At 38.6% G+C, this 25,819-nt stretch overlaps 1 protein-coding gene across 12 annotated transcripts in view; it reads left to right on the top strand.

Moving 5' to 3' along the window:
* The window catches only part of mef2d (myocyte enhancer factor 2d), a 108,278-nt gene that overhangs the window by 63,361 nt on the left and 19,098 nt on the right, over positions 1 to 25,819 (top strand). For 4 of the 12 annotated variants that reach the window (XM_017309561.1, XM_017309560.1, XM_017309564.1 and 1 more), the window contains 6 exons: positions 952 to 1,077; positions 1,212 to 1,349; positions 8,100 to 8,325; positions 11,910 to 11,966; positions 21,968 to 22,146; positions 24,942 to 24,971. In XM_017309561.1, coding sequence (XP_017165050.1) covers positions 952 to 1,077; positions 1,212 to 1,349; positions 8,100 to 8,325; positions 11,910 to 11,966; positions 21,968 to 22,146; positions 24,942 to 24,971 — 756 coding nt within the window. The remainder of the gene's footprint in view (positions 1 to 951; positions 1,078 to 1,211; positions 1,350 to 8,099; positions 8,326 to 11,909; positions 11,967 to 21,967; positions 22,147 to 24,941; positions 24,972 to 25,819) is intronic. The other 8 variants (XM_017309565.1, XM_017309568.1, XM_017309562.1 and 5 more) reach the window with 7 other exon arrangements.

The following is a 25,819-nucleotide window of genomic DNA, read 5'->3' on the forward strand; positions in this document are numbered from 1 at the left end:
TTCTCTCATGTCATTTTTATTTTTTCCGTGTCCTTTTTTATCTTTTTTTATTTCATACTTTCCCTCTTTTTTAGTTGTCTTCCTATATTTCATTCAATCCCTTTTCTCTGTCTTCATTCACTTCTCCTCTTTCCTTGTCTTTACTTCCGTTCCTTATCTTCTTTCTTCACAGTCTGTGGTTTTCAAGACTTTTATATTTAATGTTTGCCAATTGTACAAAATCTGCCAGGAATTTGAAGTAAACTTTTTTTATATTTTGTGCATCAAAATGATCTTAAACAACTGAGAACTCAGGCAATTTGACTTTGGAAAAGTGTGGAATTTTAAATGAGAACATGTTGGAACTCTTCATGACTTAATACCAGTTTACTAGCCCCATGCCTTCTTCTGATTTGGAGAGCACGTTTGAAAACAAGCAATTTTCTTATGTACCTACCACATTATGTTCACATTGCTAAGGATGGGTGATTAATTTTGATGTCTTTGATTTCAAAGCCGTCATAGTTTACAAGCGGAATCTTTAATTTCCTCACCTTTTTAAGCCAAGACCTCCACGGAGGACTTCCAGGGTGAACAAGGGCAGTTTGGCTGGTAATAACTTGCTTTCACGTGGGAGGCTGATGTTACAAATGTTGACCTGAGAAATCAATCAAGGTTTATCAGAGGTCACTTTTTTTCCCACTCGTAGAAAATGCCTCCAGAAAAATCTGTTTGATGTCATCATTTGGGTCAAATTGTTCATCTAACCTTAACGGCTTCCTTTTTAATTCAATGAACAGTGTAGGAGTCCGTACATATGGTGCAGTCAAGATGTTCATTTGTGTTCGAGCACTGAAAATGGCCTGAAAAGTGGTGTTGGAAAGTAAAAAGCGGTGCTGAGAAATGTGCATGATAATGAAATGTAAATGTGCCTCCTCCTTCTTCTCCTCTACCCTTTTCTGACCGCTTCAGACGTTGCGAAAGAAAGGCTTTAATGGCTGCAACAGCCCCGAGCCCGACGGCGACGACTCCATCGACCAAAGTCCGCTAAACGATCGCAAGACCGAAGACCTGGACAGCCTCTTCAAACGCTATGGCGTGAGTACCGTCACACCTTTGTCACCTTTTCTAACCTACTCTTTCTGTTCTCCTTCTCTTTCTCTATCTGCCGTCTCCTGTCTCTATTTTTCTCTCTCTCTGTCTTTGTGGCCTCTGTTGTACGGGGAACGAAGGCTCTGAACAAGAAAGAGCACCGGGACTCTGAGAGCCCAGACCCCGAGGAGCCCTTCTCCCTCACCCCCCGCACTGAGGAGAAATACAAAAAAATTGACGAGGAGTTTGATAAAATGATGCAGAACTATAGGCTGTCAGTGAGTACCTCCCACCATTCTGTGCAACCCAGCCCCCCTCCTCATGTTGCTGCTGCTGCTGACCGGAAATAAAGTCTCCGGGTGCTAAAGGCGGTCTGAATACTCACAGAGCACTTGCCTTTCCTATTTCCCCTCAACTCCTTTTACCTTCTCCACCTCACTTCTTACCAACAATCACCTCTCTCTCCACCCCTAAAACCACCGCCCTTAAGCCGTTATCCATCATGGTGTTGTTGAAAAAGAAACCAAAGGCAGAGCAGTCAAATCTAACTAACAACTGTTGTTTTTAGCTTAGAAGTGTTAATTTAAATATTTTTTTCTTTAGGTTCAAGCTGTTTTAGTGTGCCCCCTCTACTAATGTTAGGGTCTGTGATCTTAAATTTTGTCTTTGCAAAATTATTTAATCTCATTTATTCTAATATTAGAATAAATGAGTTGTTTTTTCTTCTGTCATGGTGCCTTTCTATCAGGCAGGGAAAAGTTTGAGTTGCACACAGATATCTTCATGTGACTCAAGGCGGCCGATGAAACTAGTAACTTGCTGCTAATACACCCTTGCTAGCTAGCTTTATAGCTAGCTAGATAATTAGCTAGATAACTAGGATTTTGGTGTCCATCATGTTTTGTCTTTGCCACTGGCTCACCTCTGTTGCCAACTCATATGAAACTAGTTGCATTCAGTGCAAAAATAATTTTAAGATTAGATGTAGAGAGCCGTATGCAGCGTGAAAAATACAAAGCTGCTGGCAAGAGCCGTATACGGACTCCGTAAGTTTTTTCGGTCTTAAATTTCATTCAATGTGGCCTTAAGAAAGTATTTTATTTGACTTGTTGACACTTGAATATACCCTATGTTACCTCAAGACCATGTCCAATAAAAAAATGATGGTTTAGATTGCAAAGATAATTTTTTACAAACCAATTTTTTCCCTTGTAATAAAATGCAACCCATTTGTAGTGCTGTAAACGTGACAATACGGCAAAATAAGGTTGTAAAACAAGTAACCTCAGCACCTAATGCCAGATGTTGTAATGGGATTATTCATCTCTAGTCACCACCGTGAAGAGCATCCTTAGTAGTATTATTGCTGTAAAACAGTTTTAATGTCTCTGCAAGTTCTCTTAACTATGAGAAACTGCAACAGAGAACGAGAAGCGTTAACTAGGTCTCTGGTTTTCATAAAAGCTGGCATAGCAACTGGAAATTGCAGGGGGAAATCATCTTTTATGGGAATAATCAACATGTTGAGAGCATGCCTTTAAGCAGTCCGATTTCTCGCCTGAAAATGAGACTCGTGTAATAATCCGCAATATTAAAGAAAGAATTGTGTGACTTCAGACACAAAGCGCGCACCACAGTTTAAAAGCCAGAGAGGTTGCAGTTATTATCTGCCGGATGTTAACAGTATTAGTGAGGTCAGTTAAGACTGTGTGTAGTTCTGCTTCTCTGCCTGGATGTGCGCCTGACATTATCCAGGTTCTGCCTCCTGACTGGCACGCCGCCAAACCCCTTTTACCGCTCCACTCCTCTGCCAACTTCCCTGTGATTCATTTTTTTTCCCCCCCTGTGCTCAATAATGCAATTAATGTCATTTTAATGAAGATCATTTAATTTACAGCCCCTCTTACTGTCTGCCTGCCTGTCTGATTGGTCACTTGGGAGGAGACTCAGTCACGTTTAGGTGTTGCAGAAGAGTTGGACCAGTTTGACCTGGGTAGAAAAGTCCTCCTTTACTTTCTCTGCTCCGTGATTAACTCAGATATTCTGATATAATCTTGCTATATCAGAATAACAGAGTTGCTCAAAGTAACAGTTTTTTTCTGGATTCTTTAACAGTGGCCTTCAAAAGTATTTATACACTTTGAAAATTATCTTAAGTCAAACACAGCCGTAAGCTTTATGTTATGTGAAGACCAAGACAAAACTAATGCATAATTTCGAAGTGGAAGTAAATGTATTGGATTGAATTTCAATTCGGCGCCCCAGAATTAGAACTTTATAGAACCAGGTTTTTCTGGTGGACTCTGTCTTCTGTTTCTGGAAGCTGGCATGTTTGCCTGTATTGCTTTGCAAACATAATTCTAGCTCAGTCAGGTTGGATGGAGAGCATTTGTGAAGAGCAATTTATAAGTCTTGTCACAGATTCTCAATTTGCTTTAGATCTGGACTTTGACTGGACCATTTGTAACCATGTCCATGTAACTCTGTAGAACTGCTGTATTTTTAGGAGTATTGTACTGCGGGGAGGTAAACCTCCAACCCAGTTAGTATGCTAACGTCCAGTTAGTATTTTTAGACCTTCAACAAGTTTTCTTCAACTGCTCCACACATTGTTTCATCAACTCTAGTCAGGAGGCAAAAAGTATCTTGCTGCTTCCTGATTGGCTGCTTCGCAAATGCCAGCCAATAGCATGTCTAGTATCATTGTGTTTAGATAGTTAATCTTACCAAGCTGCATTTTCTTCCAAATATTTTAATGCACTGTACAAAAAAATCTGTGACTAGGCAAATTTTGTGCAAGTTATTTGGAGTTCCAGTACGTTCCACCATTACTGAACCATATAGGTGGAGGTGCTCTGCTTCATAGAAAAGGATATTGAATATAGACGCACAGCACACTTGTTAGATTGTTTTATGGTAAGAAATATAAACTCAAATCATCTGCACAACCTTTGGAAATCTTTGACATTTACTATATTTTTTTCTTTAAGTCAATTCAAGTTTATTTGTATGGCACATTTCAGCCTAAGGCAGTTCAAAATGCTTTACATAATAAAAACATCATACACTTATCAATGACACATTTCCTTTTACATCAACAAATGCAAAAAACGAAAGGTCTCAGAGAACATTGATAGTTTTGAAAGGCACCATATAAGCCACGCATCGACAATTATGTCTCAATGTTGAGGATAAATTAGAAAAAAGTAAGAAAAGCCTGTTGAGAAGCCTTCTCATTGGTTGAGCTCATCCCTGATTAGAGCACCTCTCAGTTTAATCAGTTCAATGAATTTTTGTCCTCCTGACTTTGACTCAGCCTCTCTGTGCTGCCTGAGCCGAAACGGCTCTTAAAGGCTTTTCTCTGAAGAGAGAGGCATGGCAGGAGAAGAATAGCATTCAATTTACCACCCTTAGAGATGTGCAGCTCTCCGTGCGCATTGATTGCCTTCTAGTCAGGCGTCACCGGACTGGCCACCGCCAGCCTTTCCGCGTACCTGTTTCACCCAGCTCACCTTTCAGTGGCAGCAAGCAAACTGGAGAATTCAGCCTCACCCGCCATTCCTCCCCTCTTCAACATAATCCCCTGCATGACAGCTAGGGGCCGGGATATACATGCTTAATCCCACTTGTACTAAAATGCCTCCCGAGGCTGCGAGAGAGTGGTGAGGCAGAACAGGCGGGACACTTGGCTCGAGGAGCCCGGAGCTCACGTATCCGTTCCCGTTAGTTTGGCAATGTGGTAGGCGAAATAAAAAGAAATAAATAAAGGGAGGCTTTTTTCGTCCGACGGTTCTCTGATTTGAGCCTTTTTCTGGTTCTGTGATTCAGAGTTTCTAAATTGAATAAGAAATAGATTTGTTCCTTTTTACAACCGCCTCCGTAGTGCCCTTGAGCAAGGAGCTGAATATCTTGACTCACTACAGGCTCTGTATAGATGCAAAGTGAAACACAATAAAACTGACTGCATATTAAATCACATGAAATTTCATATGCAGATGTTTAACAGAACATGGTTTAAGTTTTGTAAAAGCTTACTTAATATTAGTGAGTAAAATAAAAGCTGATCTCTCTTTCAGACATTAATTTGCAAACAGAAAAGAACAAATGCCTTCATATATATTTTCACAATAAAATCTCAAAAAGCTTTGAGGACGAAAGAGAAGCGGGAGAACTGGGCCGTGAGTTTAATTCATTCTGATTTAACCTTGCATCCTGTAAACACGCCCTTGTTGAGAGAACTCCTACGAGGCAGAACAGGTTAGATTTCTCTCCCTTGTTTTTGTTCATTTCTCACAGACGAGGCCTTGAGCTTTTTCACATGAGCCTCCAGAAAATCTCCTGGTCAATTATTTACCCAGCAGGTTTATTTTTTCCTCCTCAGTTCCCATCCTTCGCCCTAAATCTGTAAGAGGATGGACGTCATTCCTGCTAACCCTCCTGTCTGCATTCGGGAGCATTGATTGTAAATGTGTTGGAGTGGGAAAACGTGAACTAATTGGTTTGGTTTAGTTGGTTTCCATGTAACAAAGTGCATAAAAAGTCAGAAAACAAGTTAGAATAAACATTTACAAGACGTGTGTAGAGATTTTGAAGGGACATCATCAGTAAGATCATTCAGCATGTGGTTGAAAGGAAAGATCACCTGAAGGGGAGATAGTTGGGATTTGATAAAAATGGGACATTTTTCATATGCATTTTAATTATTTTTAATTTTCCAAGGTCAAATCAGGCCCAAAAAGTTGAGCAGCCAGTAGTAAAGTTTGCAAATAAGTTTGAAAAACAGAAGGAATTTTATAGAGGCCTGACTGATCAGTTGTAATCTTTGCTAGTCAATTCATTTTCCATTTAGAAATTATTCATCCTATTGTGCGTTTTTTTTAACATGATGTTCCATCTCTTACTTGATGAATAAAATAAATTCTCCTTGCAAATCCAGCTTAATTTTGAGGGAAATTATGCTTCTATGTAATTGTCTATTAAAAATAAGAAACCGTTTTAAATTAAAATGCTTTCTACTGATTCCATCAATAATGGAAATAAAAGAAAAACACCCCCTCGCCCACCACTCCTGAGGATAAATAACTTCCAGTCCTGCCTCTGTGTTTACTCATCTCCACCCTCTTTGCATTGACCCCCTCCCTCACGCACCCACCCACCCACCCACCCACACCATTAATCCATCCTTTCCCTTCACCTTCCGCTTGGCCAGTGTGCAGTGCTGCAGTGCTCTCAGCTGCTTTCTTCACCATCCCAGGTCACCACCTACGGTTCTGTTTGCACATTCCCTTTGCAGATCTCCACTTTGTAACCTAATTGGTACATTCAAAGCTATCTGTTGGGGGTTTACTGGTATATGGGAACCTTTGGATTAGATCTGCAGCCCTAAGTCTTAGACGTAGGAAAAAGAGTGATTCTTGGCTTTACAGACCTAAAATGTTCCAATGTTGGTAGAAATGACCTTTTATTGGATTGTAGTTTTAGGAAGGAAATGGAAAAAGCTATATTTTTTTCCAATTTCAATTTATTTTTTTAAACTTGCAGACAGAACAGAGGTGGAGATCAAGGGCAGGAAGGTCCCCCTGCCCTTCTTTCTATTAAACTGGGTCTCAGGCAGTATGAGTACAGTACAGAGCAGCAGTGGCCCATATTCCAAATATAGAAGTCCTTCTTTCAGATTGAGTTGAAACCGGGTGAAATGGCTTGTGTGGCTGGACAACCTCAGGTCCTTGGCCTTATTTTTTCTTCTTCTTTTTAACACCCTGTGCAGTCTGGTTATCAGGTTTCATCAACTCAATTTACAGTGTAGACTTCAAAAAGAGACAAGTTTCATTAAGTTGATCATATCTCTGTAATTTGTGCCGTTTGAGATGAGATCCAGTAAATTTGGGGTAGTGAGCTCCTGCAGGATCATTTCTGACCTTCTCTAGAGAAGGACACGTCAACTGGGTTGGGAGGCTCAGGGGGGGGGGGGGGGATTGCAGGAATTTGACACGCATGCGATGAGATGTCACCAATAACTTGAAGCAACAACTTGCTGCTGCGACAAGAGTTTTAACTTGGCATGAGACGTGAAAGGCAACACAGCTTTTCGGCCTTTTCACCAAGTCACCTTGCATGCTACAACTCAGCGAGTGTGTGTGTCAGTGGGAGTGTGTGCGGAAAGTATTTGAAGAATTAATTTTTAAAACCATTTACTTAAAGAGACAGTTCAGAGATTTTGACTATTTATATTAGGCTGAACAAAAATTCTTGCATGAGACGCTTTTAGCTTTCCAGCAACATAAAACCCTTAAATGTGTTTAGTAAGATTTTTGATTCCAGTTTTTTGATTTTTGTTTTAATATCTATTTCAGAATATTTAGCAATCACAAATAAATTTGGTAGTCTGCATTTTGAAAATAAAAATAAAAATTTTAGTTTTTACTGGTTAACTTTCAATTTTGCAGTAAAAAAAAAACTGTTCATATTTTAAACAATAAATTCTTTAAAAGTTACTTTTATACCACACAAATCTTAACCCTTTAATATCTTGAATACAAAAGACATTCTATAATTGTAAAGTTTTATCATGTAAGTAAAAAGTACCATTATTGTGAAATATTCAGTTTTTTTCATTTAGATATAAAAAAAATTCAGCGTTTTGGTTAATTATATATTTCTAGAAATACTAAATATACTAAATCTCTATTCAACCTCGACTCTTAAGATTAACAAAAATATAATAGATAAAATATCCCAGTCCCCATGGGAATATGCTTTTCTTATTTATGTAATAGCATTAGCTAACAGAAGGTTCCTTAAATTTGAAGATCAAATTTGACTTGAAGACAATTCTTTAAATTTACTTCATTTCAGTTTGCACTAAGCTCTTCTTGCTGTGATTGGTTGGTTGTGTTGTGTGGCTGTCACCTGCAGGCTCGTTGACACTGCTGCTGATCACTAACTGATCACCACTCTGTTTATATATGTGATGTGGGGTTAAACTTGGCCGCCCTTTAAACTCCGCCCTCTTCCTGTCTCTCCACCAGTCCACTGTCCCACAGCCCACCTTCCCGATGCCAGTCACCGTGCCAGTGACCAATCAGAATGCAGCGGCGGCCCTGCAGTTCAGCAACAATCCCGCCGGCGCGCTGGTCACCACCACTTCCTTCGTCACCTCCACCCTCACAGATCCCCGCCTCTTGTCACCACAGCAACAGCCTCTGCAGAGGAACACCGTGTCGCCAGGGTTACCACAACGACCGGCCAGCGCAGGTAAGGAAACATGTGGAACACAGCTGGAAAGCTTTAGTTCCTCTGTCTCCTCACAGTTCCACTGTGGTTGTATCGATCAATAAGCTGTGGCCTTTTCAGATAGGGAGACTTCCTGTTTCAATAACAGCTGTTGATTGATCAGCTTGAGGATTAGCAGCTTTTTATTTTCAGTTCCTCTTCCAGGGAGACTATTTTTCTTCCTTGCAACACGGTTTCTCACGAATCTTCAGTAACATTAGCTTATGACACACAGGAAGAGATTAGACAATTTCAAAACTTCCTCTAAATAAGAAGAGAAGAAAGCAGCAAAGCTGGTTTCAACATAAGAGGACAATGTCCATAAATGGAGACACATTTTGTTTTATTAGAGTTTCTCCATGTTTACAAGCCACTGTGTGATCATTTTGAATTATTACGTATTTCTACATTTGGTAAGGCTGGTTGCCTCTGGTGTCTTGTTTAATCTGACAGGTTCAGGCTGAGTAACACACTAACAAATAAAGCAAAAAAAGCTACGTGACCTTTCATTGGCCCTAAGCCAAGATCCTCAAAATTAATGGAAATTAATGCAACAGATACCTCACTTTGTATGTCATGAATTTCTATAATTAAGTTTTTTTCATGAAATAATTAAACTTTTAGCTGATTCCCTAATTCATGTGGATGCATATTTCGATGTTCAAGCTACACTTTCATGATTTTCATATTTGTTCCCTTTAATATATAAAGCAATCAGTTTGCAGATCGGTCTTCCACACATGTCAAAGTCCTGATTCCATAATGACTCCATTAATTGAAGTGATTTGATCCACCTTAAGCAGACACAGTTGTCATGGTGATTTTGTGACTTAAAGTCTTTTTCATTAAGCGCACTTTCTGTGGAGCCACAGTTTATGCAGCAACCGGGGAATTTTCAGAGTAGACAGGAACCATGTCTGCGTGCAGATGTTGCGTTCAGCTGTCAGTGTGTTTTTCTCTCAAACAAGAACACGCTTCTCATAACAGCATAAATCCAGAATTTCTTTGACTGACGTCTGCGCACCGCTGCATTCACGCACTTCGTCTGTGGAGGGAACCAATCCTTCAACCCCTCTGACTAAAAGGATTTGTGTCCCATTTTTGCGTCTCAGACAGGGTTACCTACCAAGCTTTGTTCCGACCGGCGTAATCTCATTGTAAGTCAGAATTAGGTGATGTAATGTGCAACAAATGCATTACAGCATCTTTCATAACATGGCATTCTGTGAAGAGAGTGAGTTTCATGTAACACTCCTGGATGCCCCGCTGCACTCCCGCTTCCCCACTTCTTTACAACTTCAGAAGCTGAAAAGACTCCTAAACACTTCTTAAGACTTACTGTCTCATTTCAAATTAAGAAAATAATGTTTTTGTGACATCTTTGAATATTGCAAAGACAATCTCAATTGCAGTGAAGGCATGTTTCTTTTTTTTTCCTGTTATCGTGATCCCATCACTATCCATGAGCATCTGGGTCACTAAAATCAGCATCAGGAGCAATGAATGACCATCCAACTGGGTGAACGTATTTCTGACAGAGAGCAGAAATTACCTACCAGATGCTGCATCCAAACTGTCCTTTGGGACTACAGTTTTACACATATTTATATTACAATAGCAAATGAAATTTAATATTGTGCGGGTCAAAATATGTCTGGCATTTTCTGTCATGATAGAAATCATTTTAATCTAAAATTGAAAATTCTCTGGGAATGAAGAGCTGTTCAGAATAATAATTTTATCTGAATACCGTATTTTTCGGACTTTAAACCACTACTTTTTTTCCCACACTTTGAACCATGCGGTTTATAGCCCAGTGTGGCTTTTATGTGGATTTTTCTTCAACCACCAGGGGGCGCTTTAGCAAGAAGTGAATCATTGGAAGTCAAAATTGGAAATCAAAGAAGAAAGTGCTGATTTTAATTTAGAACAAGCACATGCTAGCAGCAGGCAGGATGGAGAAATTTCTTCAAACTCATACCTGCTCATCATGGAAACCACACGAAGAAGTTCATATGATGCCACTTTTAAGCTTTTAAGTTAAAGACAGATCGATAACCGATGCACACAAGCTGGTGAACAAATCCATGGTTGGAGACGCAGGGATGCGTCCTTAATAGCAGATTTATTAAGGACTCAGCCCTCTGTAGCGTCCTTGTGGAAAACCGAGAGCAGCGGAGATACCAGCGGCTATAGCCCAATGCGGCTTGTATATATATGTATGTTTCCAGTTTTATTTTTATTTTTTTAAACTTTGTTGGTGCGGCTTATAGTAAGGTGCGCTCTATAGTCCGGAAAATACGGTAATAGTTAAAACGGTGTAATAGTAAACAGAGCATGATGAAATACGTCTTAATGAATCTATGTAGCAGATGTTTTTGTTGATGTTTGTTTATTTATAAAAATGTTTTAGGTGATTATGAAATTGAATGTTTCTGAAGCAGATTTAACCAGATGCAACTTTTTACTGAAGCCACGTTGTTGGAATGTATACATGAATCTAAAGTCAGTCTGAACAAATCACACAACCGTATAAACTGCATACATTGCAGTTGATCCTAGTAATCAAACAATCCACCAAGTTCAGTTTATTCTTTTAATTGACTAAAACATTTTCAAACTAAAGAAACCCAGCAGATTACATCAAGTCATTCACTTGCAGCATTCATTGATACTGAATGAGTGTTTTGCAACAGTACACAGTCGCTTGCACAGTTTTTGAATTTCTGAGCATGGATGTAGTGAAAGAATTAAAGAAAACTCCCCCTTAACAGGAAGAAACCTGGAGCAGAGCCAATACCTGGCACACAATTCAGAATTAATGGACAGAGCAGATGCATATCATCCAGCTCTAGTTAAAAGGTTTTCTCTTTGGCATTTGCATTACGATTCATAAAAGAGAATAAATCGGTTCTTTTCAAAACAGTAACAAAAAACTCATGAGAACTTTATTTTACAATTTTGAATTTTAGAAGAACATTTGATCCATTCAATATTTCACACTGACATTTAGATCTTTGCTTAAAACATAGTTTTCTTTGTCCTGGAGCCTTGAAACTTCATGTCATTGGAGTTTCAAGGCTATTTTTATTTAAATGTATTGTTCTGATATGTGTGTAAGTTGGGATTAATGAGTGTAATTTTAAATATGTTGTTCAAATAGAAAAAAAGTCATTTTTTTATTACTTTAGTTACTGTGTGATTTTAAATGTATATGTCATGCAGTTACATTTCACACTAATTGATTGTAGTAATGAAAAGGATCTTTCAAAGGTCTTTTATTGTATAAACCAATGACGGTTTTGCCACTGAAAGTGTAACATAAGTATCATTGAGAACTGATGAAACCAGCACTTTAACTAGAAATGCAGCATTGAGGCCAATTAAGGTGCTTTAGAGAGGAAACGGTCGTCGCCAGCAGAAGCACTTTTTTTAATGACATACTTGATTTAATGATATTTTTTTAAAGTGGATGTTCATCAGTTTTTAGATTAGCGCTGTTCAGATATGCTGCTTCATGTAAGATCGTTTTCCTTGTTTTTATGCGTTTCTTTTTTCTGTGCTAGGTGCGATGTTGGGAGGAGATTTGGGGAACTCAAACGGAGCGTGCCCGAGTCCAGTTCGTAAGTAAATCTATTCATTTCTCAAAAATCATACAAATGACTATTTCACTCTGCAACAAACGCACAGCTGCACATCAGACACTATTGTTTCTTTTTATCTTTTGAACTTTTAAAAAGCTATGTTTTTTTTAGTTGGGTTTGTGAAGAGAACACTGCAGATCGTTTCTGTGTGGCAACAGCCTCACAGTCGCCTTCACAGGCTTATGCACAGGCACGTAAGCACCTGTTGACTGGTGACAGCTGGGGGTCACAGCACAAGCTGCTTGTAAACAGTCCAAAGAACAGAGAGGGTTTCAGGTTGTAAGACAGTCCATGACTAAGAGAAAAAAGAGGAAAAGAAACCAGTAAAATTCCAGCGAAGCTAGTGTAGGTTTCCTCAGCTGGCCTTCTGTTGTTCCTCTATTCACAGTTGGAAGCCTCCATATTTTTTTGTATATTCTGAAAGTGTTTAAATCACCACACCAGTCAGGAGGCGGACACCTGCTCCAGATCAAATCCACCATGAATGTGAGATCAACATTTCATTCCTGGCAGTGGTTTTCTGTCAGACATGTCAGCCTCCTTTAGGTCCACAGCTCCACCCAGATAAATCAAGTATTGCTAATTAGTGGAAATATTTCTGCAATTTATAAATTTTTTACAAAAGCTAAAAATGCATTTGGATTTGGATTTTGGACTTTTGGAGAGTAAAATTGATCTGTCAGCTGAAAATTAACGTAAACTGGTTCCTTTCACAGTATTTGTACATTTTATATGTGACTTTATATTATCTCAAGCAGCCATATATAAATGAGCTTTTTTCTTTTTTTTTCTACTTTTAGTTCCTTTTAAAGTATTCTTAAGCACTGAGCAGTGAGTCTGGGTTTTTCCCTGTATGTAAAGTTAGTGAAACTGACCATTAGAAAATAAATGGAAATGCAGAAGTGAAATAGTTATTCACATGTAATTTAAAATTTCCACCCATCAGGGAAGGACACTTGAAAAAGGAAAAAGTTAGTTTTTTTTTTCAAGGAGAATGAAAGTATCTAAAATATTCACCAACAGTGCTGTAAAAATGATTCGTTCCACACAGATTTTGTTCAGTTTTTTCTTTTTATTGTAAAACAAAAATATTCATAGAAAAACCAAACATGTTGAAAAAAAAATCACCCCTTTTATAAAATGGAAGTAAATCATATTTTTTTAGACCGCAGATTTTAATTTCTCTCAACATAACAAGGTTTGATTGCTGCCAAACTTACAGGATATCATTTAAGTAGAGCCCGTCTTGACAACATGAGGAAGGATCTCAAAAAGCAACACGACATAGTTTGACCAAGAGAAATTCAAAACCAGATGAAAAAGAAATCATCCTGAAATGCATAAAGCCACTTCAAGTGGACAGACTTTCAAAATGGTTCCAGGTGAATATTGATGACTCAACTAGATGACAAAACATTACACACAACTGAACGACTGAAAAAAGTGGCTTACTTAAAGTCTGAAAGTCCTGTCAGACTCGTATAAACAGCAGTTCGGTGGAATTGAAACAGACCAGTAAGAAGAGTTGGTCAGAATAAACTGGTCTAATAAATCAACTTGGAAAAAAAAGAAGCATTTTTAAACGAGAATGCTGCCAAATTCATAAACTACTCGCTGCGTTGGCCACGCTTGGCTCAAAGTTTCCTCCAACTGATGAAAAAGCTTTCTAATGTTTATGTTTTTGACACTCATAGTTAACAATCCGCGTAACCATTTACACGTCCGCTGCTTTCCCTCTTTATTTATCTGATCTTCTCCTCCCTCTCACTACACCTCCCCCTTTCATCCTGTCTCTCTCAGCTGTTCCCCCTCGTCTTCATTCTGGAATAATCTCTCACCCGTCCCCGCCCCACTCCCCGCCCCCCACCATCTAGCAGTCCCTTGTCTTGGCACAGGACTCTCTTCAGAGGTGACTTTGACACTGGCCAGAGCTCTCCTCTTAAATCCCATTAGTTTGGACAGATACTGCCAGCTACATCCCACAGTAATGGATACGGGGCGAGGGTGCTCTTTTTTTCTGGATTCACTTGACAGCATTATTTCTCTCATGTTACACGGAGCCAAAAATAAATCAATACATTCAAATTAACGTCACTTATCTATTCTTTGGGGTAACAATGCTTCATCGGGATGAGATGATTCATGATAGCGGGTCCACAAGGATGAGGCAAAACATGGTTTTATTAAACATTTTCAGATAAACTAATTTTCTTTGCACAGAGTAAAGATTACAAAAATTACAGAGAAGCTCCAGCCGGCTTCAGTACTCTGATCTGATCTTTTTTTAACGGATCTTTTTTTTTCCTCCAAGCCAAAAACGGTAATACTTCTGTTGTACCAGCAGGTGGTGAAAATCAGAATTCAATGATGGAATATGCTAATCATGCCTCAAGCTATAGCTAGGCTAGCAATTCTGCCAAAAGAAATTTAATGAAATTTTTTTAGCATCTATTATAGAGGCAGGAACAAGAGAGGTAGGTATGAAACATCTAATAGAAAAACTACTTGGTTGTTTTTTCTGGCACAGAAAGCGAGAATTGACATGCATGTGCAAAGTGGGTCTGATTGTTTTCAAAACATTTGGCTATCCAGGGTGGATGTGTGTACACTAGGAACATTTATTATTTCTTTTAAAATTTCGGTTCTGTTTTTTTTCCACAATAAAGACGGATTTGGAAGTGTAAATTAACAGGAAGTCTTTATTTTGCATAGCACCTTTTTTGTGGAGAGAGCCTTTGAGAATCTGTAATCGGTATCAAATGGTGCAGCCATTTACTATGTTTCCTATGGTTGTCAAATGAATTGTGTAAAAAAAGTCTGAAAACACTCCTTGGTGTCATATTTGAGTTCAAAGTTTCTCAATAAATGTTTTGAAAATCTTTTTTTTTTTTTTGTGTAAAATGATCCATTTCAGATTTTGATCTTGAACAATTTGAGATTTTGAAGATCAAATTGAAATTTGTGAAATAGCCCATAATTTGGTGGCATCAGGAAGCAGCAGCTAACTTTGACGTTGTAGCAGCTAACAGCTACCAGTTTTTATTGCTGGCTGTTGGATAGATGAATGTTCATCCATTCCTGCTTGTCCTTCCAGGGGTGCAGGAAGCTGTTGAATTGGGTGAGAGTTGGGGTGCCCCCCAGTGGAGGCCACCAGTGCATCAGAGACACACAACCAGGCACACACACTTACACTTAAGGACATTAGATAAACCAATTAATCAAAAAGCGATGTTTTCAGACTGTTGGAGAAACCTGGAGTACCCAGAGAGAATCTATGCATGCAAAGGGAGAAGATTGAAACTCCATACAGAAAGACTGGATTTGAACCCAGAACCTTGTTACTGCAAAGCATCACTGCAGACTGTTCCAGCCTAACTCGAACCAAGTCCCAAAAATAGACACAAGAATGTTATAGTTTATTACATATTTGGGGTAGATTGAACAGTGTGCTTCTGCTGCTGATGGCTGGGTTTTAGTCTAAATGTTCTCCCCGTGATCCTCCAGGTTGCTATAATTATGCCACAACATTGTTGTATATCAGCATCTCAGAAGTTATCTGAGTTAACCTGATCCTCCCAGATGGCCGGCCACTCTCCTTTTGCACTCATCCACTCTCCAATTTTATCGCAGTTTTCATCAACTTCTTCTTGCATTTTAACTTTTTTCCTCCCCTTTTTGATTCTTTCTTTTGAACCTTTTTGCACAATGTATTTTTGTCCTCTCTGATGCTTTTTCCTTCATTATTTATGCCTCTCTCTTTCTGTCATGTCCTTTCTCCAGTCATGTCTTATTCTCACCCCTCTTAGTCTTACTTTTGCCTTTTTTTACTCTTCTTCCCTACTCCCGTCTTCACCCTCCTCCTGTCATCCCTTCTTACCTCCTCTTTCTCCTGTTCTCTTGGATGTGCCGGTCTCAGCTGTTGTCCAGGGAGTAAGAGCTCAGGGAATGTCACCATTGACGTCATGCAGCATTCCACACATTCCCACGCCCGGCCTCGCGTAATGGGAGACGTGACACACATGCTGACACACACAGAGGGTACCGACACATGTACACTCATATTCTAAGAAGAACACATGTTAGGGCTACAAGGAAATGCATCAACACGAGCAATTTAGATGAATGAAAGCCACAAACATTTTAAAGTCTTTCAGGGACTCACTCAGCAAGACGCAGCTGCACGCATAAAGACACACACAGCATAAATCAGCTCATAATGCAGCATGGACCTCCATGTATAATCAAGCAAGAAACTGCAATTATCTTTTTTTTTTTCCAACAAAGTCTGCTCATTTTATATAAAAGATTTAAAGTCTGATGATTTTGGTTTTCTGCAGAAAATTAAAAAAGGAGGAGACATGCAACATGGGTCATTAGTTCAGTTTAAATCAGGAGTACTGCAGTAATGTAGCATGTGCTGGAACCATTGGGTACCACAGGCACCACTAGTGCCATCTGTTAGTGCAGATGCTCGTCTATATTGTTCCATTGGTCCTCAGAGTTCTGCTTTAATGTCAGCATTGAAATAAATTCAATTAAATTTCAGCAGCAAGGTTCTGAAAACTAATAAATGAAACTGCATTGAACATGTACAGTATGCAAACTGCTAACAGATTGATTATAATCAGGCTTTGGCCACATCTAAAGCTTCACATTTACTGTCATTTACTATTATGAGATCCTGAAGCAAAACCATAGTCAGCTTTTGCTATGAAATGACTTCATATTTGCAGGAAAGTGAACTTTTCTGTACAGAAAATAACCATTACACTTATTTTTCCAGTACATTTCCCTTTCCATCCATCCATTGTCTGTATCCGCTTAGGGTGAGAGGCGAGTGCATCACAGGACAAAAAACCATGCTTACACACTCATACTTTAGGACAGTTTAGAGGCCAGTCAACCTAATTGTCTGGATTGGCAAGAGTACTCAGAGAACCCACACATGTGCATGGAGGTCATGCAAAGTCCATGCAGAAAGACTCCAGCCACTGATTTGAACCGGTAAGCAGAAAAAAAGACATTTATGTTGCAAGTTGTAACTGTGCCACCATGCAGCTCTTCTCTTTATCAAAACTTTGAAATCTCAAACAAGATAGAATTTGTAAATGTCTTTTTGTATAAAACCTGCAAACCTAGTCTTTAAAAATAACTGGTTAGTTACCGTTTTTTGTGCAACCAGTTTTTCATAAAAGTCTGACACATTTTAAAAACATGCAAGGCTGAATCTGTTGTTTTCTCTCTGCAGCTGTGTTCAGGCTTGTTGTGGAAGGCTGCAGAATTAAAATGAGCACATCAAAAGCTGGGTGCCATCTTCACTTACACAGCTTCTGTTAGTCAGTACACCCTTTATTAAGGTAAAGGTGGAAATTTCCTTTACCCGTCTGATTTTTGCATTTAGTTTATTTTGTTGCTAAAACTTGTAAATATTAGAAATATAGCATTTTCTTAGCATCCATAGCTGTATATGAGCAGTAATGATGGGACTTTGTGAGTCATTTTGTCTATCATACCATCATGATAAAAATGAAGGTTAATAAAAAGAAGAAATTTTCTAACAACCTTAAAAAAGTCTCTGTTGAAAACCATCAATCTGCAAAAACCTGAGATCTTTTTCAAATTATTTAACTCCCGTTATTCTAAAAAGAAATAAATGGAGATCAAAATTCAGACCTGACTTAAATAGTGTTTTTCAGAAACAAGTGTCTGCAAACCCCAACAAATAGTTAATGTTGCCATTTGGTCAGCTAAGCTTTTAGGCTTTGTGGGTTTAGTAAAGCACATCAAAACCTTCTAGAACTGAACTCCAGCTGTATAGTAATACAGTATAAATACACAAAGAAAGACAGCAGACCTACAGGCTGTTTTCTGTAAGGGAGCTCTGTTTGAGCCTGGGTTCAGCTGTAGAACATATGTTAACTTCACATTCACTGAGGAAAACTCACATGTTAGTTGAACTCATAACTCTTGGGTGACCACCAAGCCACCGCTTCTCCCACAGACATGAACACAAGCCGACTGCACATTTCCATCAGTCTTTGACGTCGACATGCATACATGGGGGAACCCTTCACTGATGGGACACAGGTGAACAGTTTGCCCAGGTGGCTGCTGGGATATGCAGTCCTCGTCTTACCACATTCAGTGATTCCATACATCCTCTGTTTCTTTCTTCCAGCTGATTTTTTTTCTTTGATTCCCTACATTTTTTTTCGTTTAGCACATCATGTTTGCTCCAGTTTCCCACACTCCTCTCTCATTCCTTTTACATCTCTTTCTTCCCCAATTTCTCATCATTGAAACCCCCTGATCCGATTTTCCTGTATTCTCATACTTCTTTAATTGTCCACATTCTGTGCATGTTTTCCATTCATAGGCCATTTTTTTCCCTTCCTCCTCCCTCAAATGTGTAGACTTATTCTTTTTCCCAGTCTTTCTTTGCGCTTATCTTACTATCTGTTTGCCTGTCGTTGAACTCCTGCTCTGTCATATCCTGCTTCACTTACTCCCTCAGTTTCATTCTTTTCTTCCATAATGTCTCTCCCAGTCCAGTCTGGTCATTTTTTCTACTTTCTTACTTTTTGTTTGTTGTGTGGTGCAGTTGATTTCTCTGTTGAGCTGCTGTTGTTGTTTTACTTTTTGTTTAACCCCATAAATTAAATAATTTGAGGATAAAATACTGATCCAATCTTCTGCATCCACCTCTAGAATCTTTTGGAGGACAGGTCTGCATAATGTCCCATCAAAAATAAATTAGGAGAAAAACTATTAATTTTTAAACTCCACTTACTCATATGACAGGATGTATGACATATTTCAAAGCAATTCTGGCCACTTTTTTAGGTACACCTGGTTAGTCCTGGGCTGAACTCCCTTTTGCCCTCCGAACTGCCTCAGTGCTTAATGGTTTTGAAAACCATAAACCGGACTGGGACATCAAACCTGACTTATTCACTCCTACTAAATATATTTTGATTAATTTGATTAAATCACGATGAAGACATAAACAATTAATCACAAATACGTTAAACTGATACTTAAATATACTCTACTTTTATGTTAAACACCCATACTTTGTCATAATTTTTTGTACTTTTTCTCTGTAAGTACTTGACCACTAAAGCCTTCTTGGTTCATATCGCCACATGTTTAAGCTTCTTCCTCCTTTGCCTTCCTCTTTTCCTCATTCTTTCTCTCCTTTTGTGTCTTTCCCCCCTCACCCGCCTCCCCTCCTGCTCTGCCATGCTTCCCTCTCTCTAAGCTGATATCAGAGATAGCATTGACTTGTTGTTGTTGTCAGGTTGCGTTTATGGGCTCTGTGTGTGTAAGTGAGATGAAGCAGAGTCACATGCCACTGTCATCTGGAGCCAGCGTCATGGAGAAGTGCTATCTGCTAACACACACACACACCCTCTCTCCACCCATCAGATGGGAGTGCTGCATATGTTTGTGTGTGTGTGTGTGTGTGTGTCACGGTGTGGAAAAGTCCCTGCTGTCCCTCTTATACACTGTGATTCAGTCTTCATTTCAATAGACTTGTCTTTTAACCTCGGCACTGGAGACTGCTGGAGTCTTGTTGTCATGACGCTCAGCCAACATCTCTTCCTTCAGCCTTCACTTCCCAACATCTTATTTTACATTTAACAAGTTACTTGTAGTAGCATTCTAAACCAGCACATAATGACATGTACCGTAATAAAAAAGGTGTGATTGGTGGAGAATATTCAGAAATGTGGAACCAGAGTCAAAACAAAGTAAGCAGGAATGGCTGACAAACAGAGCCGTTTTGCTGCAGCTTTAGCATGGAATGTCAGGTATTATTTATCCTAAGAGCAATGGTTGTGTTGCTGTGAAAGGGAGAGGAATGTGACAGTTGTGCCATTTCAAAGGCAGGTGTGTTCACCGGTATAGTCTGCAGTTTCATGTTGCTGGGATGCCCCTTTTAAAAAGAAAGCAATGACATGCTGTGCTTACAGAAATGCAAGCTGATTTATATTATTTCAAGTTAGATGTTATGCTTTTTTTATGACCAGAGCCAATGCAGACACTTCAACAAGGCGCTCTACACATACTATAACTAATTAGATATTTCTTCAACAACAGGGAGGCAAATTATCTCCGCTGCGCATTCTGCTCTGCTATGAATGCCAAACTTGTGTTAATCTGACGCTTGAACAAGGATTTTATATATGACTGACAAAATAGCAAAATTCAGAGCCTGGACTTTCCAGTGTCCGGATTCTGGATACGTCCTCTGCTGGAAAATCATAACTTCAAAACTAAGGAAATGTCATATAAATGAAAGTGTGCTAACTTGGTAATGTGGAAAATGTTTAATTTTCCAGGGAAATGTAGCTTTGGAACATTGTCAGCAAACCTGAGCTGGTTTCCTGGATCTAGGTATACCAGGGTTTTAAAAGTTTCGGTTTCAAAGCTGTAGTTTGATCAAAGAAAGTTTTCTCTGGAACATAGAGTAACACTGTGATGCCTGCCCCCCACCTGTTGCTGTGCACTGCCAATCTGCCTGCTTCTTTTCCTATTGCGTTACACTCGTCGTAATAAATTTAAGGAGGTCCAGCCATCAGTATTCAGAAGTTAACACTGTTTTAATAACCCATTTGTCAATGTATAAACTATATTTCTATAAAGTGGTCAGCTGCTGGCTCCAACCAAAACCAGTGTTCTTGGTATTGTTATTGTTAGTGTACTATTAAACCGTCAACATTTCTGCATTTTTTTAAAAAAAGTTATGCAACATTATTCTATATTTTGTATTGAGGTTACATATCATAATTATGTAGTCTCCCAAACTTCTGCATCCAAACTTTAACTATATTTACAAAACCAAACAGCTGGTTTTTTAGTTTTAAGGGTTTTTCTTTATTCAAATTAAAACAAAGGAAAAATCCTTATAGTCAAATTAATTCAACCAGAGATTAATTCAAACGTTACCAATAACTGGTCACCTCAAGGCTGCCTGCCTGTCTGTGCAGTCGCCAAACTTTCTCTGTGGAGAGCGAATGTTGTGGCTCTTAGCTGTATAAATAACCAACAATTAGGCTTTTTTTATCTAGTGGACTTTTGCTGATTAGTAGATTATTGTCAGCTGCAGACAGCAACATCTTCCCTTTTTGTTAAAATCAATTGTATGTTATACCTACTAATGTTGTAAATTAGTTTTTAACTTGTTATCCAAGTACTCTGACATAGTGTGTCTGTTATTTTCAAGGTTAGCATATAGTGAGGATTTCTACTGGCCTACGCTTGGCTACAAGTCATTACATAAAATGTGGCTTTTTAAAAAAAATGTTTGTTCAAAACTGCATTATGTTACCAAAACCATGAAATGTAAGCATAACATGCTCTGGATTATTCAATCATTTGCTGAATTGTAAATAATCTTTTACATTTCAAATCACTGATTTCAATCTGGACACTTTGTAATTCCAGTTCATAATTATGCAGATAAACAATAAACTTTTGTAAATGATTGTGTTTTGCTTTTTCAGAGATGATATTTCTTCCAGGGTTTAATGACCATGAAACTGACTTGTTAGAGAAGATGTTTTCTTACCATACAAGATGGAAAGAGCCCAGAGACAATTATGTGTTTCTGTTTATACCAAGCTGAGATGAGTGGAACGAGACAGGAGAGAGAGACAAATACTGAGAGCAGAAATAAAATAGTTCTGGAGAGAGCATGGCATGATTTTGATGTGAAGGAGCTGTAGAAAATCAGAGAGCCACCAGAAAAAAACAATGTTTGAGCTGCAGAAATGATGAGAAGCATGCGGTGCGACAAAAGGGTTCCAACGTGTTAATGAGACAGGCAAACACACCAACGACAGCAGACAAGACACACTTCACAGGTAGAGGCAGACACTGAAAACATCAGAGCCGACCAAAACAAAACTTCCTCCCACCCTTTCTCTTCACTAAACCTCGCTGTTATTTTCCTCTGTGTGTCTGTGTCTCTGCAGCTAATGGCTACATCAGCGCCAGGGCCTCCCCGGGCCTCCTGTCCGTATCCAATGGCAACAGCCTGGGAAAAGTAGTCCCGGCAAAGTCCCCACCTCCACCCAGCCCTCAGTTGGTCAACAGCCGGAAGCCAGACCTGAGGGTCATCACTTCACAGGGTGGAAAGAGCCTCCTGCAGCTGGTGAGGAGAAAAAGACTCAGACTGACCATTTAAATCTAAACTACTAGTTTTATGGTACCGGAGGATAACCTCCAAATGACCTCCAAATCCACATTGGGATTCTTTATCCTGATACAAATTATTTTATTAAAGAACAGTTTGATAGATGATTGAAAACCAAAAAATATCAGTCATGTGTGAGTGAGAAGCTTCTCAGTGCATCGAAATAATGACTTTAACTTGTATTACTCTTAACTAGGGCTAAAGCTAACGACTATTTTAGTAATTGAGTATTCTGTTGAATACTCCGAAGATTAATTAAATAAATTGATTAAAAAACATTTACACATTCTGCAGATTTTTTATTTTATCGCTTATCTTAGACAATATTTTTGAAAGAATAAAATAAACATTAAGCATACAGAAAAAAAAAAGTTTTCAACTTAAATCTTAAATACATACATTTTTGGTACAGTTTTGGGCTAATTACTGTTGTTCTTACAGCAAATGGCATATCGTAGAGTCACCATTTAGTTAACTATTTTTTGATTACTGAACTCTTCATAATTAATCTGATTAATCGTTTCAGCCCCACTCTTGACAAACTCACCAGTGATGTTCTATATAATGCAGTCTTTCCTATTTTGTAAGTGTGTTTTACTGCTAAGAAAGCTGTAATGTTTATTTGCTTCCAAGAATACATCTGATTTGACTCATACAGCTATGCTGTTCAATAAAGTCATGCCTTGCTCAAGCTGTGTTCTCGCAGCTTTGTGTTGATGATTAGAGCCAAAAAGCAGGTGCATTATTAGTCATGCAAGATGCACAGCAATCTTATGATTCTATGGAAGTAAATGTTTCATAGTCAGTGGCTGTTGAGGAGGGACCACTCTGCTGCTCAAAACAGACAGAAAGCAAAATGTATCTATTTATGTCCTTTCTGAAAACATCTGGAGAAGAGTTAAGAAGTCATATTGGACTGTTCCAGTTACAATAACTGAGGAGAAGACTCTGTGCTGTAACACTCTGTGCTTTACAGGGGAGTCAGCAGGAACAGGAAGGCTACCTGGATTACAGAACATTTCTATTTTCTATTTTTTTTTTTTTTATCCTTTTAAGCTTTCAACATCTTCTTTGCCACCCAGAATATTAGATTTGGAAATGTTAGAAATCTGTTGGTAGAAAATAAAGATTGATGCCAAGTGTGGGACTGGTAATGCTAAAAACTGTTTTAGATAATATTAATGTCATATGTTTGTGTCTTTGTTTGTTCAAAGTAGTCAGGCCGTCTTAGCTCATGAATAATTAATGAGCATTCACTGTTGAAATGCTTGTTCAATTACAGTGTTTATGACTTAGCTGCTGAACGCTGTGGCTTGTTAAAACACTTTGCAAATGGTTTACATCCCAAACACCAAAATGCTTTTTTTCAATTATGGTTACATTCTGAAGTACATACTGATCCCCGCCCCCAGCCTCTTTAGCTCAGGGTTGACAGCATGTACACATTGGGACAGTGCGTGTTTGTTTAGGAAAATATATTAGGGTTACAGCTAATAATTATTTACTAAAATACAATGCTATCAATTTTTCTGATGATTAATTAATTAATTTGATAAAAAATGTGCATATTCTGCAGATTCTCCATTTAGTCAATTAAAATTCGGTAACATAGCATTCCTTTAGGGTTAGGGAAAAGACTAAGGAAAATGGGGTTTAATTGTTATTGACATTTTCAGCTTAAGATACAGAAAAAAAATTGAAGCAATTAACTTATACAACTCCTGGACCAAAACCAAATATTGGTTATTAAAAAGCTTTATGGATCCAGCTGTTTAAATTCAGATATTTGAATCAGACCTTGTAACATCTCAAGTTAATGATTAGTGTGTGCAGCTGTTGTATTTTTTTTATGTGCAGAAGGCAGAGAAGCTCACCTGATACAGAAAGATATGAACCTTCAGCACTCTGTCTCTCATGTTTACTGTGAACGTCTAGGTGACGTTTTCAGCATAAAGAGCAAAAAAAACAAGTTCCACAGGATAAAATTCATTTTCACCAGCTAGCTGCATGAAACACCACCTTTACTGCCCTTCTTTTTATCCAGCTAGGATACATTTTGTTGCTAATCCAATTTAATAAGTTGCACACATGCTTTTGTGGCAGTGTTTGAGCATTTTTGTGCAGATAACATGGGCACCTGCTATCAGTCCGTTTACATTCATATGGCTAAAACAGGTTGGGCAGATTTTAGAACTTGCATTTGAAAACAGGGAAGAAGATGTTTTTCTTTTTCAATGTTTCCTGATTATAGGAATTATTTCATGCTGTGTAAATAATTTGTAATATATTAAAGTAAAATAACATTTTCTGATCAGCCTGTGTTTAAAGAACCAAAGCTTCTTATACATTTCTGTAGATGTCTTTTAGATTACAGGATGTTGTACGTTAGAGATTTCTTCACACAGACTCCTCTGAACACAAAATGAATTTTTATCAGATTTCCTGAAAGTACAGAGTGTACAAGTCAACCTGGCATGAGAAGTGAAACTCGCAGTGTTTACAGACTAACTTATGCCGACTTCTTAGGATGTTTAAAAATATTTAATGTTTCTGCAGTCCAGAATACGGATCTCATCATTCCTCCTCAGATTTCCACCATCGTTTTGCAGTTTTGCAGAGCCGCAGAGCTTGGGAAAACAGAGGCCCTGTTTTCATGCAGAGTTGTTTATATCACGAATAGTTCACAGGAACTTAACGTCCTCTGTTTCTTTTACCCCTCCCTCCCCGCCCCTCGTCTTCCACCGACCTCGCAGACAGAGGAAGAGCTGGAGTTGGTGAGTGAGGTGAATAGACTTTAAGAGTTTCAGCCTCGTGGATGTGGTGTCAACCTCTGTGTGATCTCACTGAGCATGAGTGTGACACCGTCAGCAGATGCATCCCATCAGGGTTGGCCAGGCTGCGAAGGCAGATGAAGGAAAGGCACTGGAGCATCAGAGCAACACCCTAACAGAGAGACAATCACCTGGTTGCTTCAGTTCATTTCTGAAATTTTGAGGGGCCAAAAGCTTCTGCAGGTTCATCCTGCTGGTATCAGTAGCTACACGAATCAGGATGCTAAAATATGTCCTGGGTATTTGATTTTAACATTTTATCTTCAACTATAAATGGACAAATTTCTAGGAAAAGGCAAAAAATTGTTGCCACCTTTGATAAAAATGTATAAAAAGCCTTAAAAAATTGATTTTTGCATTTATTCTCTAGATTTCTGGGTCCCCTATTGGCCTTTGTTCTTTTTAGCTAACTTAAGCAAGAAACTGGATTCAATGACTGGGAAACTGCATCTATGTTGATTTGACCAAATAATTTGGAAAATTGTTCTACTGAAAGATTTAATGTTCTGCAAAAACACCAAATGTTAATGGGTAACTCATCATGTAACTATCATAGTACATTTGAAAATAAAATGGTAACTTTTCAGCAAGATTTAGAGACACAGTCTAGAGACCCGTTTTCTGACACACTACCTGATGTTGATTTAAAAATAATCATGATCCCTTGCTGTCTAATAAAGTTCCAAGGGCCAAAACCTTGTCACTAAGTGAAAACAGGAAAGAGGATCTGATAAAACTGCTAAAACAAAACCTAAATACCGACTATGACTCAAAACAACTGCTGCGAATATATATATATA

The sequence above is a fragment of the Poecilia reticulata genome, linkage group LG16, assembly GCF_000633615.1.
Source record: "Poecilia reticulata strain Guanapo linkage group LG16, Guppy_female_1.0+MT, whole genome shotgun sequence".
NCBI classification, from domain to species: Eukaryota; Metazoa; Chordata; class Actinopteri; order Cyprinodontiformes; family Poeciliidae; genus Poecilia; species Poecilia reticulata.